The 18,017-nt window shown below is 40.8% G+C and overlaps 1 protein-coding gene across 3 annotated transcripts; it reads left to right on the top strand.

The window, feature by feature from the left end:
* The first annotated feature begins 1,679 nt into the window (after nucleotides 1–1,679).
* ppp1r21 (protein phosphatase 1, regulatory subunit 21) lies at nucleotides 1,680–16,692 on the top strand. 3 transcript variants are annotated; one of them, XM_083922655.1, is made up of 22 exons: nucleotides 1,680–2,072; nucleotides 3,790–3,858; nucleotides 4,264–4,410; nucleotides 4,632–4,733; nucleotides 5,091–5,255; nucleotides 5,351–5,409; nucleotides 5,954–6,048; nucleotides 6,299–6,351; nucleotides 7,406–7,555; nucleotides 7,693–7,794; nucleotides 7,891–7,979; nucleotides 8,051–8,187; nucleotides 8,481–8,573; nucleotides 9,274–9,401; nucleotides 10,012–10,161; nucleotides 10,468–10,560; nucleotides 11,403–11,657; nucleotides 12,601–12,636; nucleotides 13,347–13,463; nucleotides 14,105–14,203; nucleotides 14,311–14,439; nucleotides 15,106–16,692. In XM_083922655.1, the coding sequence occupies exons 1-22, from the start codon at nucleotides 2,013–2,015 to the stop codon at nucleotides 15,133–15,135; spliced, it is 2,358 nt and encodes a 785-aa protein (XP_083778781.1). In that variant the 5' UTR covers nucleotides 1,680–2,012; the 3' UTR covers nucleotides 15,136–16,692. The 3 variants fall into 3 exon arrangements, with proteins under 3 accessions (XP_083778781.1, XP_083778782.1, XP_083778783.1); XM_083922656.1 differs by having other exon boundaries at nucleotides 4,264–4,380; XM_083922657.1 differs by lacking the exon at nucleotides 12,601–12,636.
* The last annotated feature ends 1,325 nt before the right edge of the window (nucleotides 16,693–18,017 follow it).

Here is an 18,017-nt window from a genome sequence, read left to right on the forward strand (position 1 = left end):
ATTGAAATTCTAGCTCCTAATAGTCCATTCTTTAGAATAGCTACCTCTCCATGTGGCTGGCTTCTCAGTTTTCACATAACCATGTTACAGCTGGCAAATATTTCCCACTAAGACCACCAGTTCAAAGCTGTTCTGACTCCACAAGCTGTGCTCAGCACTACGTGTGGCGGCACCACCACACTTTCTCTTTTCTTCTGCATGTCTCTTGAATGCACCAACATGGCAGGCTGCCAGAAATGCACCTCACATTAATGTAAATTCCAGGGCTGTGCAAGTGATGGATGCATCATCAGATGTCCTAACGGCACTCTTCGCTGTAAGTTAATTAGTCATGGAGGACTGTGGGATGAACACAGTGTGACCCTGAACAAGGGCTTGTCTGACTAGCCTCAGGCCCACTGGCACAGCTCTATTGTTCAATAGAGTCCTGTGTGTCGACTGGAAGAGGGGGGCTTCTCCCTACTGACTGCCTCAATTCAGCTGGAAATCAGAGCAGCATCACCTCCCCCCCTCCCACACGGCCCTAGCAACCACGCCACGCCGGCAGTTGCCAGGCAACCAGACAATGCTGGAGCCACTGGCTGTGGTGTGGTGTCAGAGAGTTTGTGTTTTGCCTGTATGCATTTAAAATTGGGAATAGCGAAACAACAGTGGAGGAAATGTTTTTCTTTGGTGGTAAACATTCGATCAACTCATTTTTTGTGAATATTTTGCATGTCATAAATGTAACGCCTGATAAAATAACTGTTCCAATTTCTTCAAAGAAATAGTAATACTATGTGGTGAAAATATAAATAGATTATTATGGATTAGGTGAAATTAATCTTGTAGGATTTGTGCAGTGATGGCTGCATTAGCAACATGTCATTTCACTTCTAGTCTAAACGAGGTCATGTGCGTTTTAAAGGGAAATCAGAGACTCTTTCACAGCGCTACAGCCTGCTTGTGATTTCTGACTTTGTTTTTGTTAATGCAACCCATACCACACTCAAACTCAGCAGTAGAACATTTAGCAGTGACGACATAGAACATAATTGTAGATTGTATTAGGTCAAAGCTAAAAGGAAGGGAAAGGATGCTGTAATAATAGCATCTCTATTTTCTGTCATACTAATATCATTTTCAGACTTTCCTAATCACCTGTACAAGGGTGATTAGGTTATCTATCTATCTATTAGTGACAGCTGTACTGGAGTCCCTAATCTACCTAACCATATTTTATCTTAGTATTATAAATTAAAGTAGTCTAAGTTGTATAACAAATATAAAAGAACTCATTGTGCAAACTTATGTTATTGGAATATTATTATTGATTCATTTACTAGGCTAATAACTATCACATTTAATATTAAATATAAATCATACATTTATAAAATATATATTTTAAATGATATTATAATATAATATAAAAATCCATTAGCCTTTATTTTTCTTTGTTGACTATCTACTGTATCTATCCATCCTGCTCTCGCAGAACTTCCGACGCTGGAGGGCGCCCTGCTTAAACCAGCTCACCACTTTTCTCTTGTGAACTCTCACCGCTGGGCTTGTGCTGCTGATCTCATTGGAGGAAGATTAGCTCTGGTTAGAAGATGAAAGTATTCCTTCAGATGAATGGCTTGTCAATGCTGTTTGACTTAGCTTAGCAGCAGCAGCTAACACTCGCTCTGTGATGTAATTTGCGGACGCAGCGGGCTATACGGCTGCTGTCACATGATATGACATGACATGTGTTTCTCGATGTCGGGGATTTGTTTTGCTAACATAGCTACTTAGCTGTTGGCTATTCAGTTTCAGTAAGCTAGCAGGCTCTGTCACCGCCCTGTAGTTCTTAGTATAACAGTTAACCAGCTAACCTGAGGTTGCCAGTTAACAGCTCACCGTGTCTTTCGTCATCATTTCAAACCACTGGCAGAAGCTCGTGGGCAAGCTAACTGTGGCGTACACCTATCAGCTAGTTAGCCGGGGCTAGCTACGGATACCGTTACCTAGCATCAACGTTTCAAACGACAATGGCTAACGTTACAGACCTGCAAACAAAATACAGCAAGCTGGCACAGGAATACTCCAAGGTAAAACACTGCCCGTTTATGAAGTTAAGTTAGTTGTCATTGTCAATACACATTTATGAACTAGAATATAGAATGCCTTTACTGCCATTGTATCATTAATCCGTTTCACTACTCCTGTAAAGTGCCACTAGTTAAACGCACATTAATTCAAACATTCATACAGTTTAGCATGTGTTCTGTATCTGTGATCTCCCTCTTTAGAGCGTACACATTTGTATACTGCCCAGCTGTGGTGTCGGTATGAACAAGGCAGCATTAGGAAACTCACAGTGGCTTATAATGACAGCATGAGGCTGCTGCTGAGAGCTCCAAGAAGCTCCAGTGCAGTGTCGGGGTACCTACATGCCCTGCTGTTTTACGCGACTTGATGTATGGATTTATATTTAGGGCTTCTGAGTCCGAAAATGACTGAATTGCTGTTCTGGCTAACCCTTTACGTAATTCTGTCTCCAAACTGTGGTGTCACTGACGGACATGTCTGTATGTTAGACATTGAAATTGTTTTTTTTTTACTGCGCTTTAAATGCTGTTTTTAATGTGATATGGATCCCCTGGGTTTGAAATGAAGGAAAATCAATTCCACAGGATAATAACAAAACAATAAATCGATAAAGGTGTTGGCTAACCACTGCGTTGAGAGGGTGCACATTAAGAATATTGCACATGGTGTAAAAGTTATCTACATAAAGTAAAAACTTGTATGTTTAGTCCGTGCCGAGTTATCATAGCTGTTGGGAAAAGCTGTGTTTGTAATCCCTAGTCTTGAACTCAGATGCTTCCAATGTATCAGTGTTAGCCACCCTTTAGCACTGTAGAAATATGCGTTTTTCTATCGATGACCAGTGCTACCAAGCCACACATATTTACACACTATACTGGACTTGGATCCCATAGTAAAAGCTGACCATGCAGACCTCTTGTTGTAAAAGAAAAGAGTTATGCTTAACTGGGAGTTTAATACGCTTAATAATGAAATGTTGGCTGAAACAAATGCACTCTAGCACAATGCATTAAGTCCTACCTTTATGAAGGTTATACTGTTTTAGTTGATCCAACTACGTGCACTTTATGGTAAGTTTGGAAAACATACTTTGTTGTGCAATGATCATGTAATTGAATCAGCATTAAAGAAAGTAGAGAATGCCTTGTGTCCCTAATATACATATATACAACTTAAGTACACGCTGAACTGAAAGTGTAATACAGCTCAAGATCACATGTCATAGCATTGTGGTTGTCATCACATCTTCATTATTTTTTTAACAAGTGACACTAAAGTTTGTGAGTCTGTGTTTTCTCTTGTGAGCTGGTCGTGCCCTTTGTTTCTGTGTCAGCTGACAGCACGGGGAGTGTGTGCTGTTTTTCTGCTCAAACTCTGATCTCCCCATTAGCCAATCACCATATCCTGCTCAGGAAGTGCTGACTATGTAGCTGTCACACATCCTAACTGCTGATCTGCTGAATTAAGTATGTTTTTAAAGCCCACTAGCCATACAGCAGAGAACAGCGTGTTGACTCTTCACGTTATGCAGATAGGATAAAAATACTGAAACCACACACAAGCATATGATAGAGATTTTCTGAGTAAAGACAAATGTGTTTTCAGCTTAAGATGCTGCATAAGTACATTATTTATTTTAAAAATGCCTCATCTCAATCCTGACCACTGACAACATTTTATATTGCATGCATGTCTTATCTCTGAATGTTTTCACAGCTCCGTGCCCAGAACCAGGTGCTGAAGAAGGCGGTTGTGGATGAACAGGCCAATTCTGCCTCATTCAAGGTAAAGTTACACATTAAACAGAACATAAGTACGATCCACAGCTGTGATATACAGTTTTACTGATACAGACTAAATAATTAAGCCACAACTATTTTTAACAACAATCCTGCCTGTCTATAAATCTGTGCATCATCAGCGTTTGCCAGGCTAATTAGGCCCAATGGAGAAGTGTTATGAACAACTATTATTTCCATATTTACCTAACACATCCAGATGATCACCTAATCTAAACCGTACATATTACAATGTTGCTATTAGTTATGCAGGAGCAAGAGCTGCAACAATGCATAGAGTGACGTCATCATGATTAGGAGGAAGTGATTAGCTTAATGTGCTGGTCGGTGAGAACACGCATGACACATGACAAGTTTATGCATGACACAGGTTTATTATTCTCTTCATTAGGAGCAGCTGAAACAGAGGGACCAGAGTCTGAGGAAGCAGGAGCAGGAGATGGACAGTCTCAGCTTCAGGAACCAACAACTGGCCAAGAGAGTGGAGCTGCTGCAAGAGGAGCTAGCTGTCAGTAAAGCCAAGGGCAAAAAGGGGAAGGTGATCACGAGGGGAAATAGGGAGAGATTACACAGTTGGGTGGAGGAAACAGGATGTATTCAAATTCATATAGCCATTAAATTAATCTGTTGGCAAAAAAATTAGGTGTAAGAGTGATTCTAAAATTTGCAAACTCTAATCATAATCATTATAATTAAACACTAATGTTTGTAGAGCCAAAATATCATGACTAACAGCCCCTATTTTATTTCTACCTCTAGAGTAAAGCAGAATCTCCCTCGCAGCATGGTCTTGAGACCCAGAGTGTTTTTGATGAGGACCTGCAGAAAAAGATAGAAGAAAATGAGCGACTTCATATCCAGGTAAGCATTTTGTGTTTATATTGGTCTGTCATTGTTCTCTATATACCAGTTGTTCCCAAACTTTTTCATCTTAAGACCCAAAATAGAAATGTAGTGTCTCCCTGGGACCCAAATTTACAAAACACATCATGAATTCACGTGATCAAGAGTGATCAGAAGTCACACTCAACATTGCCTCAGCCAGAGAGCATGAATAGAAAAGCATTTGTACATTATATTGATTGGAAAGCCAATAAAAATGGACTTGCGACCCATATCTTGGGCCAACAATAACTTTGTGAAAGACTGGTATACACAGTTAATGTACTGGTGAGGCCATGCATGTGATGGCTTTGTTTGCTGCTGTATATGCATTAGTTCTATGAAGCAGATGAGCAGCACAGGAGGCAGGAAGCGGAGCTCACGACACGTCTACAAGAGCTGGAAAAAGACTCCGAGCAGCACCAGGCTGTTGTGGACGGACTCACTACTAAGTACATGGAAACTATTGAGAGGCTGCAGAGTGACAAGGCCCGTTTAGAGGTGAGGTTGAACAGGAAGAGGATGAAGTGCGTTATGTTATTGTCAGTCGTAATAAAGTTTATTAAATTGTGTGTATTTTTCCTTTCTGCCGATAGGTGAAAGCACAGACTCTGGAGAGGGAAGCAAAAGAGTGCAGAGTGCGAACAGAAGAGTGGTACATCCTCCTTTTTATTTACGGTTTGAGAATCATTTTAATCCACCAATATGGTGTCAGAAAACCAAAAGGGTGATTTGCATATAGGAAGTATGAATACATAGTTTATGTAGTTGTGGATTCTTTAGGTCGTCTAGTTTCACGTGACACCGATATTTTCACTCTAGCTCTAAATTGGAGCCAGCTACAGCCTCTTAAAGACAGTAATGTTGGCCAAGATCGCCCCCACAGATCTCAGGGTCAATAAAAAAAACGATACAATGTTTTTTGAGAATCAATACAGATATCTCAAAACACAATATCGCAATACTCAAGTGAATACTCAAAAGTCCACTGGTGGATACTAGACTTAAAAAAGTCACTAGGTCAGTGTTACAAAGATCCTTCATTTTAAAGAACTGAATTGTTTTTTGACTTAAACCTTGGAAATAAACATTCCACATTATACATGTTTAGTGTGGTTGTGATTCTCAGACCCTATTAACATTGATTTACCAGATGAAATGCATACCTTAATCTATCGAAATCTTTTTTCTTTCTTCAGTCAGCAGCAGTTGAGGCGGTGCCAGTCAGAGATGAACAGACAGGTGAAACAAAGCAGCAGCGTTATCCAGGAGAAAGTGCCCTTTAACGACACCAGTGAGTATCCGGGGCTGAGCAGCTTGGACAAAAACAATATCCATTTGAGGAAATGTATGTTTTGTCACTGATACCATAACGCCATACTGGTGCCAGGAGTAAACAGTGTAATGCTACACCAAACTGTTATACTTCATGCAAGGAGGCAGGAGGCTAAACTTTTTAAGCTACGTTTGTCCTGTCAATAAAGTTCAGTGCAGGGACCGAGGATCTGCTCTGGTTTAACTGCCTTTCTTTTCTGAACCTGCAGAGTTTAGTGACTACAACAGCCTCAATGTGCCACCACACAACCGTAGGCACCAGGTGAGTGAGAAAACAAACCCAGTCTTTCAATAGGTTGATAGTGCACATGCACCTGATTGGTCAGTTACGTCAAACAGCAGTATTAAGCTCTTGGCTCAATTGTTTAGTGTATTTTGGATCACAGAACATAAACATGATTACATAGGCATTAGGGCTGGACATGAATATACAACTATTTGGACATTTCAGTGGGTAGGTATTCAGTTTTCAATTTTGGATTATTTTTTTTTATTTTCAAAAACATGATAAATAGAATCCTTAAATAATGCCTTTAATTAAACTGAAAGATGTGTTGCAGCAGAGTTTCCATTTCCATTTTAGCTCAGTGTGAGACTCTTTACTGCGCTTTGTTGTCATTTACGAGCGCTTTTCTCTCCTGTTTCTCTCTCCTCATGCTGGGACTGGGTGCGCAGCAGGGAGCTAACTTGTTGCTCTGCTACCAACATTGGCTGCTCTTTTTCAACAATATTCAGCCTTAAAAATGTGCATGCAGGCTGAAATCACCGCATTGCTCTGAGCAGTGGAAGTCCAATAGCTGCCAATTTATTAATTCCACTGAAACACTGAAGCGCTGTGCCGTCCATCTCAGCCAGGCACAGAGTCTGGCTGAGTCGCGTTATTACCGATCAGTCTGATGTGTAGAGGTCTGTGTGGTTGTACTGTAGCAGCCCAGTTTCGCATTTAGGGGAATAAATCAAGATAAACTCAATTCACAGTCACGAAGAGCTGGATGGCTGGCACCTACCCTATTCACGCAACAAATGTAAAAATATAAAATATCAGTACCGAAGCCCAATCAGTGGTATTCGGGTCAGCCCTAATAGCAAAAGTAAGGGGATTTCCAGGCTTGAGACAAAGAAATCCACACAATTTTTGATGGTGGAACTTTTTTTTTTTAATGAAAAAAAAATGACTTAATTGCTAATTAACTTATCAAAATGGTTACAGATTATTTTTTGATTGACTCATCAATGAATCAAATGTTTGGCAGAAACACATACTATATGTTTCAACATTGAGTGTGTGGGTTGTGTGTTCTTTGTGCTGGTTTTAGCTTAAAGCCCGGGACTTGGCAGGTCAGGCACTGAGCTTTATTCAGGATCTGGTGGCTGCTCTGTTGAACTTCCACTCCTACACAGAACAGAGAGTCCACATCTATCCACTGGACTCCTCCATTGAGCCCATCTCCCCTCTTAACCAGAAGGTGAGGCAGACTAACACAAGAAATACAGACTGCCTGTCATAAAATAGATGTACAGTAACAACTATAAAAAACAACAGCAGTAGTTAACATGTAAAATTCAGTACAAACTTGCATTCATCATTCATCTCTCTACCTAGTTTTCGCAGTATCTACATGAGAATGCAGCCTATGTGCGCCCTCTGGAGGACAGCTTTCTGCACCTACACCAAAGCATCACTGAGGACACCGTCACAGTACTGGTGAGTGGTTTTTGGACAGGGACATTGTGTGGGCTTGTTCATGATGCTTGCTTATAACCAAGCACTTATTGTGTTTTTTTTTTTCTTGAATCAAAGGAGACTGTGGTCAAGCTGAAGAGCTTTGCTGATAATTTCTCCTCATACGCTCACTTCCTGCAAAAGATTCTTCCCTACCAACTTAAAAGGTCAGCACTGAGTGTCTGGTAAAGAGAAATGGAGTGGAGGAGGCTGTATTGATCTTTTCTTCTCTTTTCAGCTTGCAAGAAGAGTGCGACACACCTCTTTGTACTGCTGCCCTTGCTGCGAAAAACCAGGAGTTGCAGACTGACATGAAGAGAATAACTTCTGTGTTTGAGAAACTGCAGAGCTACATTAATCTGTTGGCTTTACCCAGTAGGTTAACATGGTTCATACAGTTGATTTCTTTAGAGACAGGACTTTAACATTGAGTGTGTGGCTTGTGTGTATCTATGGGTTCATCTTAACGTGGCAGGTCTCAGGGCCTGGTGAACATTTCATATCCCACTACCTATATTTACTTACTCTTTCTATTATCCCAGGGAAATACTTACTTACAAATTAATGTCTGTTCTTTATCTCGAAGTAGCTTGAGTTTATGGATTTTATGACTGCTATGTGACGTGATACGTTAAGCTCATTTTACAAATGTGTGCAATGTGTCTCAGGTGTTCGGCAGGATGCCATGCCACAGAGCAGCTCCTCAGCTGTCTTCACCCAGCTGGCTGCCTGCCTACACAGTCTTCACGATGCCATTAAAGGTGAGCCATTCACAACCAGTGTGAAACTGACAACAATTCCCTCATGTAACCTTGTGTTTTCACAACAACCAACACCCACCAGCCAGAGTGTAAATATCCAGAGGCTTTAGTGTAGCATCTATCACACAGGGATGCCTATGGAAGTATCATTTAATGCTCTCTAGCAGAGAAGAGTCACTTATGTGCAGAGTGGCAATGTGTTTATGTAATGACTATTGTCTTAGTTCCTGTGAGGACAGTAATTGTGGTCAATTATTTTATAAAGAAATTAGCTGTCAGGGTTTCTTTACAGTTGTGATGTCACAACTTTGCTATATATAGAATGATTGTGCAGAGAGGCTGAGAGTACAGATGCGGAGGAGCTGGAAATGCTGACCAATCAGAGTGGGCTTGTTTTTTTTGGAAGAGGGACTTGAAGAGATAGGTGCTAAAACGGAGCGTTTCAGACAGAGGGTAAATACAGGTGTATTGAGACAGACCGTATTAGAAAAAGAAAAAACATGTTTGTTTTTTTAACATTGAAGCATGTAAACATGTTCTAGCGAAAAACACTAAAAACAAGTATGGAGGAAATGGCACCTTTTAATCTCAAAAGAGGATAAAAATGTTGCTGGTGAAGCTAAAGATGGGACCCAAAGCTAACAGATGTTATAAATGCTTCCCCTGCGCCTGCGGTTCTGTTTTTTTCTCGTGTGTACAGAGATGTCAAAGCATTACAACCAGAAGGCCGGCTTAGAGCAGGAGCTCCCCACCATCACCCAGAAGCTCTGCACCACCACAGAGTGCCTGCTGGGATCTTTAGGCTCTCTGACCAGCAGCACCGGCAAGGTACAGCCAACAGGGGGCAGGCAGCAGCCAGCTTTATATTCCCTATATTGTATGTTCAAACAGCGTGTGTTATTTGTTATCTGTAATGCTCAAGCTTTATTGTAAGTAACAGGGAGAATTCACTGCAACTGGATCACGTTGGTAATTTTGCCACCACAGAATGACAGGACTCAGGTGGGCAGTGGTTAAATGTTCAAAGATACTGTCCAAATCACAGCTCCTACAGCTGCTCCCTAGTCAGAGTAAAGGGATAAACGATTTCTCTTTGTGAATCAAGTGAAGCGTTGGCTGAGATGTGTCTGCTGATGGGAGGCATAGCCCGGTGGGTTGCAGTGCTTAATAACATACTGGCACACAATGTGAGGAGTGAGCTGCATTCATATCATCATCAGGCAAAAGCTTAATTGTTCAGATATTTTATCATACTAGACACTCTGTGGTGTAATCATCTCTCTGCTGTAAACACACTGGTTAATTTGAGGCTAAGCAGAATGCTGAGTATCTACATTGAGATGTATAGGCATAGTTGGTCTTTCATTTTTGCTAAGGAGGCTGCAAAGATCTCTCTTATTTTAATGATTTGAGATGTTATGTTACTGCTTCTTTTCAGATTGCCACTTTCTTCAGCAACAACTTGGACTTCTTCACATCATCAGGCTACAGTCCAAGAGGCAGCACAGTAGCCCTCAACCCCTTGCAAGCAGAGAGTATGCTGGCCAACAAAAAGAAAGCAGCTGCCTATATCCATGCTCTCAAAAAGGTTAGTGTGTCCTTAAATGTGCCCCAGGCGTCTTTTAAATTGCCTTTGTGAATATTTCGTCAGTTTCATCTGGTTTGTCGCCCCGCTTTTGCTATTTTATGTTTTTATCTACTTGTGTTCATATTTAATTGCCCCTGCATTTTATGATTCAATTCTTTTTTTTTTCTTTACATGCCAACGACTTTGTTAAGAATAGTGCCATACCAAAAGTTCATCATAAACTATGAAATGCATGCTTTTAAAAAAACCAAACTTAAAACAAATGACTTTTTCCCACAATACTTCATGTTTTGTTTCTTCATTCAGACCAGGCCACAGTCTGTTCCATACAGAGAGGCCCTGTCAAACCGTCGTATTCTCACCAGCTCCACTGAGAGCAGAGAAGGTCTCACTCAGCAGGTATGAAAAGCATTCTCTATAAACAATTTCTGTTAGTTTAGAAATTATTCAATCATTATTCCAATCTCAATTTTCAACAAGATACTGACAGTGCTATTTGAACACTGTGCCCATGTATTATACTATAAAGAATAACAACATTTCAGAATAAATCAAGTATTAATAACTTGTTCTCTTATTTTGATCTCAAGTGTATGAGTCAGTGCGCCAGCTAGGTTTGGTTACCCTAAAGGCAGAGAGGAAGTCAAAAATGGTTCCACATGCAATTATGTTTGTTGTGGCAGCAAACAACACAATCAAAGGTTTATGGGAAAATTCAGGGATATGGAAAAGCTGCTTGTAGAAGTGCAGAAATCTCAGTCTTAAAATGATACAACACAGACTTGTGATACTGCAGCCACTCTTTAGGGACAGGGTGTGAAGAATTGGCCAGTAAGCCTCTGCATGTTCTGTCCTGAGCAAGTTCAAAGTGTCTTTATTTTTCTTTTAAAAGGGTGCCCTCTGGTCCATTTTAACCTGCATTTGATTTTAACCTGAGATAAGATCGAGCTTATTTGTCTTTTGCCATTTGAGCCCCCGTATTTTGAAGAAACAATCTAATGGACCTCATGGTTTACAAATGTTCTCCTGTAAAATGATCTTATTTTAATTAATTTGTTCAAATGAAATGTGTTTTATAAAATGCTCTTCCCAGAGATTGCGTGATTTCAAACTGCTTTGTCATATAGTTTCCCCATTTCTTCCTAAATATTGCTGCCCTTTCACTTCTCCAAACCTTTGCTCAGCCCTCTGCCCACAAGCTCACTGTCCACTCCTCTCCCCTCCCCGTTGGCCTCCGTCAGGTGCAGCAGAGCCAGGAGAAGATTGCTCGCCTCGAGCAGGAGAAGGAGCACTGGCTCCTGGAGGCCCAGCTTGGGAAGGTGCGGTTGGAAAAGGAGAACCAGCGCATTGCAGACCTAGAAGTGCAGCTCGCAGCAGCTCTCGGAGGAAGTCCAAACTCACAACCAACTGCAGCCAGCACATTCACACAGAGCCATGAGGAAGCAGAGAAAGAGCAGAAGGCTGCAGGGAAAGAGACTACACTGTGCACCAGCCTGGTACAGTCACTTTATTGGCTGCTGTTCTTGTTAGTTTTTGCTTGCAGAGGACATTTTCTGCCCGTGGCACTGGTGTCTGATTTGCTCCAACAAAGGGAGTATTATCGTTCTTTTCTTGTAGCTCCCACACTAAGCAAGTTTTTGCTTAATAAAACTCAGACTTCCAATGTGCTGAGGTAGCAGAATAGCAGAATACTGCTGTTTATGCAAGTCAGTGCAGAGTTCACAGTGTAGTCATAATCCAGAGCAATTTGACTCACTAGTCTCTGTACTTCTTGTGTATTAGCTTTCATTGTTATTATCTCTTAGGGCGCACTCACACTGTCCATCTGTACCATGCCCTGTGCTTTAGGGTACTTGCCCCCCCCCCCCCCCCCTCTCCCCCGCGGGCCAGGCCCGTTTGTACTCACAATGCTTGGGCCTTGGCGCAAATGCTTCTTGCTGCCTATACGTCATCACGCCGTAACAAGTCACATGCATTGATTGACGTCATCGCGATGAGTTTTTGTGCGTCTTGTCAACTGTTTTTGAATATTTTCATTTGACCAAATCTGCAGTAAACACTCCACCTCTGCATCACACCAACGTGAACCTTTCGCCGCCATTGTTTTAAATGTCCGCACATGGTCCGTAGTTCTTTATTCTATGTCTGAACAGGCGCACATAAAATGACGTCAGAACTGCTGTAGGCCTCGTGCTCGTACAAAAGCCCACCTCTCCACAACGGGCCGTGGTCGGCAAGCGTACCATGTCTAGGCACCGTATGGTTGCACTCACACTGGTCAAACGAACTAGAATTTAGCCGTGAAACGTGCTTGGGCACGGTACAGATGGACAGTGTGAGTGCGCCCTTAAATGGCTTAGTTTGTCCTAACTTTGTTGGAGGCCTGTTTGAACTTGGAAGTGTTTTCTATCTGACAATGTTTCTCTCTTTTGTCTCCAGGTAGGAATGTTGTGCACAACACCTACAGTTGAGCATGTGAGTTGCCTTACACATAAAGTCGAGATCAATCAATCTGTACCTTGTATGTGAAGGTGGTGTGTGCGAAGTCCTCTGTAGCTCCATACCACACTAAACTCTTAAGTCCGCCAACTTTTCTAGCAATCCAATCAAATGCAAAGGTTTTGATTCAATGCCTCTTGTACATTGCTTAAATATTCTGTTTAATTGGTAAAAAAAAAAAAAATCCCTCCAAAATACCACATTAAAACATTCAGACATTGAGGAACACCACAGAAAACCCATGCTGTGATTTTGGTCAGATTTGCAAGAATTGCATTTTTCTGTGATTGGATGGCAAGCACTTCTGTTCTGTAAATATACCTGGCAAAGCCATCCATCCTATCCTAAAAGTCACTACAATGAAATGGCTATTATGGGGACTAACATCATCACCAAGAATACAGTTGGGCTCACTGAATCCAGTTTTCCAGTCAGACCTAATTTATGCAATTGTCTGTTTAGGGACTCCAGTATGTAGAAATATTCAAATAGTCCTTTTTAGAATACTAACACATTTGTGTCTCATCCACTTGAGATCAGAGGTCAAATGGTCATTCCAGTTTTCCATCAACAAAATTTAGCCTAACTTTGAAGAGTTATTTAGCCCCCTTCCTGACAAACTAGAATGTTCCCAGAAGTTAAAAAAAACAATCTTATTTAGCTGGATGTTGTGTCTGTGTTTGCAGGTGGGAGACGAGGAGTCCAGGGAGCAGCTGATAAAGACTCACTACATGGCCAGAGTGGGAGAGCTCACCACACAGCTCCAGATTTCAGACAGCAAAGCTGTGCACTTTCACTCTGAGGTGAACCCTTAACTAAACTCCTTCTCGTACCAAAGAAGTGACCTTTTCATTGCACATAATCTTTCTGAGATTGCATGTCATCTTGGAAGAAATATGTAAACTTGCCCAAATACATTTAGTGCAGAACAGTCACTTACCCTGCTCCTTCGTGTGTACTATTTCTGCCTGCTTCTTTAATTTGCCTGATAATCGAGAGCATGGCAACTGAACCAGAAGTTAACCTTCTTTCTCTGTTCTTTCCTCTGCTTTGGAAATGGTTTTTGAGTTTCCTTTATTACAGAGTGTTGCCTTTTTCCCGAGAAACTGACACCTTATATTTTTAGTATTACGGCGAGGCTTGATCTGAATGCTGATACTTCTCTAAGTGACAGCCGGTCGCATTTGTGACTAACTGGCATGTCAGTCATCCACATTTTGTATCAAAGCAACAGGAATGCACCTGATCCTGAGTCAATCTCTGGTATTAAACTGTCACTTTTTCAAACTGTGCGTTTACCTTTGACGGTGTCCCTTAAAATATACCCATTAATCAAGGAAATATCGCCTTTTTCGCAGCTTTTGAAAACGATCTTTGAAGCATGCTCGACATGCTTTAAACCTATTGGCACAGCAGTTGTTAACTCTCCTCTTTCCCTTTCTAGTGTCGAGCTTTGGCCAAGAGATTAGCTATTGCAGAAAAATCACGGGAGACTCTGAGCGAGGAGGTCAAACTGGCTAATCAGAACATCACACGCTTGCAGGTAAAAGGCAGCCTCATAACCAAAGAGCTTCAGGTCTTAAGCATTGTAAGTAGCCTCCTCCAAACTCAGAAGACATTCTCATTGTAACTATGGTGTATTTCATACAGGATGAGCTGACTACGACAAAGAGGAGCTACGAAGACCAGCTCAGCATGATGAGCGACCACCTGTGTAGTATGAATGAGACTTTGAGCAAGCAGAGAGAGGAAATCGACACGCTCAAACTGGGCAGCAAGGTACAACAGTGCTTTTTATTTATTTATTTTTTAATCCCTTTTTAATTTAAACTCTTGTCAAAGTTGTGGCCTTTCCAAACGTAGCCTCAGTCTTGGGGTTGTTTTCAGCTGTCACTTGCTGTCAGTCTCCATATAAATAAATCTAAAATCTCTATCATGAAAGAGAAGCGATGGAAATCCAGGGGCTTCCGTCGTTGTGACGGGTTTCAGGTTTAGCATTGAAGTGTGACATTGTAAAGTTTCTGTCAGTTATGTGGTGAACTGGGAGGTCATTGGTGGTGTTGCGGTTGCCGCCTGGCCTGATGTGAAAAGCACCTGCTGGAACCATCTGAAGAAGTCGTTAAGTTGAAGCGGCAGAAATGGAGAGGCCCCTTCTTTAAATGTGCATGTTCCTGCTTGTGTGCGTACAGATGGCTGCATGTTTGGAAGTTGCAGGACAGAACATGTTTGGAAGTTAAAGGTGGTGATTTTCTCTTGAAGGCCAGAGAGCTGCCTCAACATGTTTTTTAGATTTGGAAACATAATGCAAAAACAAATCCGAGCTGGCTTAACTTACTGAACATAAACGCAACAGAGTACTTTTTGATCGATTGATTTTGAACAAATCCTGGAAATTACTTGATAGCTTTTTTGCAGAACTGAGCATGTATTTTCTGTTTCTTTTAGGGAAATTCCAAAAAGAACAAAGGTCGCTAGAGCTGCCCTCTAGACTCTGGCTCCATTTTGGCATCACAAAGGACATCCTGAGAAAAGATCTGGTATTCAGAGCCTTCCTGCAGCGTCCTGGTACCAACACTACCACTGTCACCAAACCACAGGACAGTGGCAGGAAACCTGTATGGAGGCATGAACATGTTTGACTGAAGAAGCTTCTTTTTTCCCCCTTTCCCTTGTCACAGCACCAGTTCTAACGCAACATTTTTTGCTAAAAATAATGCTTTCTGAAACTGTGCCGGAAGCTGCTGCTTGACCCTTTGGCCAAAGCAGTGTGGGAGAGAAACAGCTTTTCCCGAAAAAGGGCCCGAGGAGGAAAAATTGTTGGAAGAGTTGAAGTTGCTCACTGAAGTCAAGACTTGAAGACCAAACCCTGTTGATCAGTGTGTGTACTTTTCTTGCTTTTAACGTACGTGTGAGAGAAAATGACACTGCATTCTTAGTGCTTATCTGTGGGAGCAGGCGAACAGAGTAAATGTTGGTGTGGCTGTATGTGTGCAGAGTGATGTCTCATTGTATGACTGTGGCACCAGGCTTTACAACATGTGAGTATTATTTTACACTTAGATTTGTTTGTTTTTTACAAATTTTAGATTATATGTTTAAGTGGTTCCATGGGCCTGTATGTCAACATACGGTGTAAAGGCCCTCACAACACTTGCGTATATTACAAGCTTCTGAAAAAAGGGCTCTAAAACCTGAATGAACAACTAAAAAAAGACACTTGAATCCATTCCTCATTATGGAAAATGTTCAGTCCTGTGGGAGTGGAGAAAAAAAAAAAAAAAATCTGCCTTGAAGTACTGATTAACTGTTTACCTAGACGAAAGGGTAGGATGGACAAGTCAGAGCTCGTAAAATGGTGTCAGTCTGTCTCTGTGAAGTTACTTTGTAACAATAGTCGTTTTTATCACCAAAGTGTGGAGGTTCACGCAGAAGCCTGGTGTGGCACAACAGTCTCCAAATTTATATTGGAATGTGTGTGGACAGAAAGGGTTAATATGAATATACACTCATTTGAAATCATGAAATAATTGTACTGTATAATTTCTAAAAATCTATATAAATATATATACCTGTATATACACAAAGGCATTTATTCAGAGGTCACATTTTTTTTTTATTTTACACAGAATTTGGGAAACTGAACCTGCAGCTATCTTTTCACGTGTCTTCTTCTGTAAGGCTAGACTACTGAGGAATGTCAGTGGTTGGCCCATTCTTTAACTGGTGCTTAGACGACCTGAATCATGAGTCATGGCTGAAGTTCACAGTTAAAAAAAAAAGAACCTCTTTGGCCTGTTGGAACATGAGGAAATGAAAGAAAAGCCCAGCAGTGGTTATGAGCCGTTCATTCAAACCTGTATTTGCCAGTCTACACCTGCCAGCAGACCTTTGATCACAAAGATTTGCCAACCCTCCCCTGATTCGCCCCTAAAAATGATTAAAAAATTATAATACTTGTATTCACAAAATGTAACCTGATCAAAAGCACATATAAATATGTGAAACAAAAATAAAAAAAAGAAACTTGTTCAACATTTGAATGCATCATGTATTTAGATTCACCTGGTTATTATTATGATCCTGGCTGACCTAACTTTTCATGCTGCATTTCTGGGAGTTGGAGGAGACTGGGAATTTTAAATTGCCTATAATTTAAAATATAAAAACAGCCGGTAACACACCCTAACCACTGGGAAATGAGGCAGCACCACTGAACTGGACATATGAGAACTGGAGGATTACTGTTTGATGCCGTCACTTTGTTTTGGAAGGAAAAACAGGTTGTGTCATTTATATTGAATTCATGATGCTTTCATGTACTCTTGGTACACTACAAAAATAACCAACACTTATTTGACCATTGAAGAGTTCTGAACGATGATGATGATAATAATTGGGTAATTTTTTTATTTTTGTAATTCAAGAAGCACAGAGGCTGCTGAATTGATAAAGGAAAACAAATACAAGGGACGTGCGGTGGTGGAGAAGTGGCCAATATAATTGTCCTGTACGAAATAGTGTATTGTAATACAACAATGACAGGACAGAATTTGACATAGTGCCCTACAAAACAAGCAAATCACCATAATGAATAAACAAACGTGTTTCCTGTACAATCCATTTTAATACACATTAACATGTTTTATTGTAACCCCTCTTTTAGGTACTTGGATTTACCATTTTATTCAAGCTATCCTTTCCATAATCTATAGAACGGCAAAAGTTCTAATTAGATGTTACTCATGGGCCTACTGCATATAGTTTTAATCAAATGCAATGCTAATCGTTATACTGTATGTCCCCTTTTTGATACACAACCTCAGCTTTGATATTAAATTGACAATAACATCATTAATTAATCTATCAAAATATGGGATTATTAAATCAGTAATAGGCCTACACTGTGTGCACAATTATGAGGCGAGTCACTATTTTGACCATATCATTATTATGCATTTCCCAACACCAAGCTGTATGAACTGGAATGCTTAGTGGATTTAAGCATATCAGGTGATGTGTATTTGTGTAATGAGGGAGGTTGTGGCCTAAGATCAACACCCTATATCAAGGTATATGCATAGCTTCTTTTCATCAGGCAAAATGGGCCATAAAAAGATTTAACTGACTATGAAAAGTCAAAAAGGGACGCAGCATTTCTACGAAATAGAGGCATGATCCCAGAACTTTCAAATGTTTTGTTTCAAATAGTCGACAGGGTCGCAGGAAACGTGAAAAAAGATTCAAATTAACTGGCAAAGATTCGAGAAGAATCAAACGTGAAGTGACCAGGAACCCATTATCCTCAAGTGCTGTCATGTTTCAGAACTGTAACCTACCTGGAGTGCCCAGAAGTACAA

Source organism: Echiichthys vipera (assembly GCF_963691815.1).
Source record: "Echiichthys vipera genome assembly, chromosome: 11".
NCBI lineage: Eukaryota > Metazoa > Chordata > Actinopteri > Perciformes > Trachinidae > Echiichthys > Echiichthys vipera.

What these genes read in the sequence shown, in the direction of transcription:
- ppp1r21 (XM_083922655.1), top strand. Translation starts at nt 2,013, where the DNA reads ATGGCTAACGTTACAGACCTGCAAACAAAATACAGCAAGCTGGCACAG. An exon ending in GTGACAAGGCCCGTTTAGAG is followed by an intron (nt 5,256 to 5,350) that starts GTGAGGTTGAAC and finishes TTCTGCCGATAG; the next exon opens with GTGAAAGCACAGACTCTGGA. An exon ending in CACACAACCGTAGGCACCAG is followed by an intron (nt 6,352 to 7,405) that starts GTGAGTGAGAAA and finishes TGCTGGTTTTAG; the next exon opens with CTTAAAGCCCGGGACTTGGC.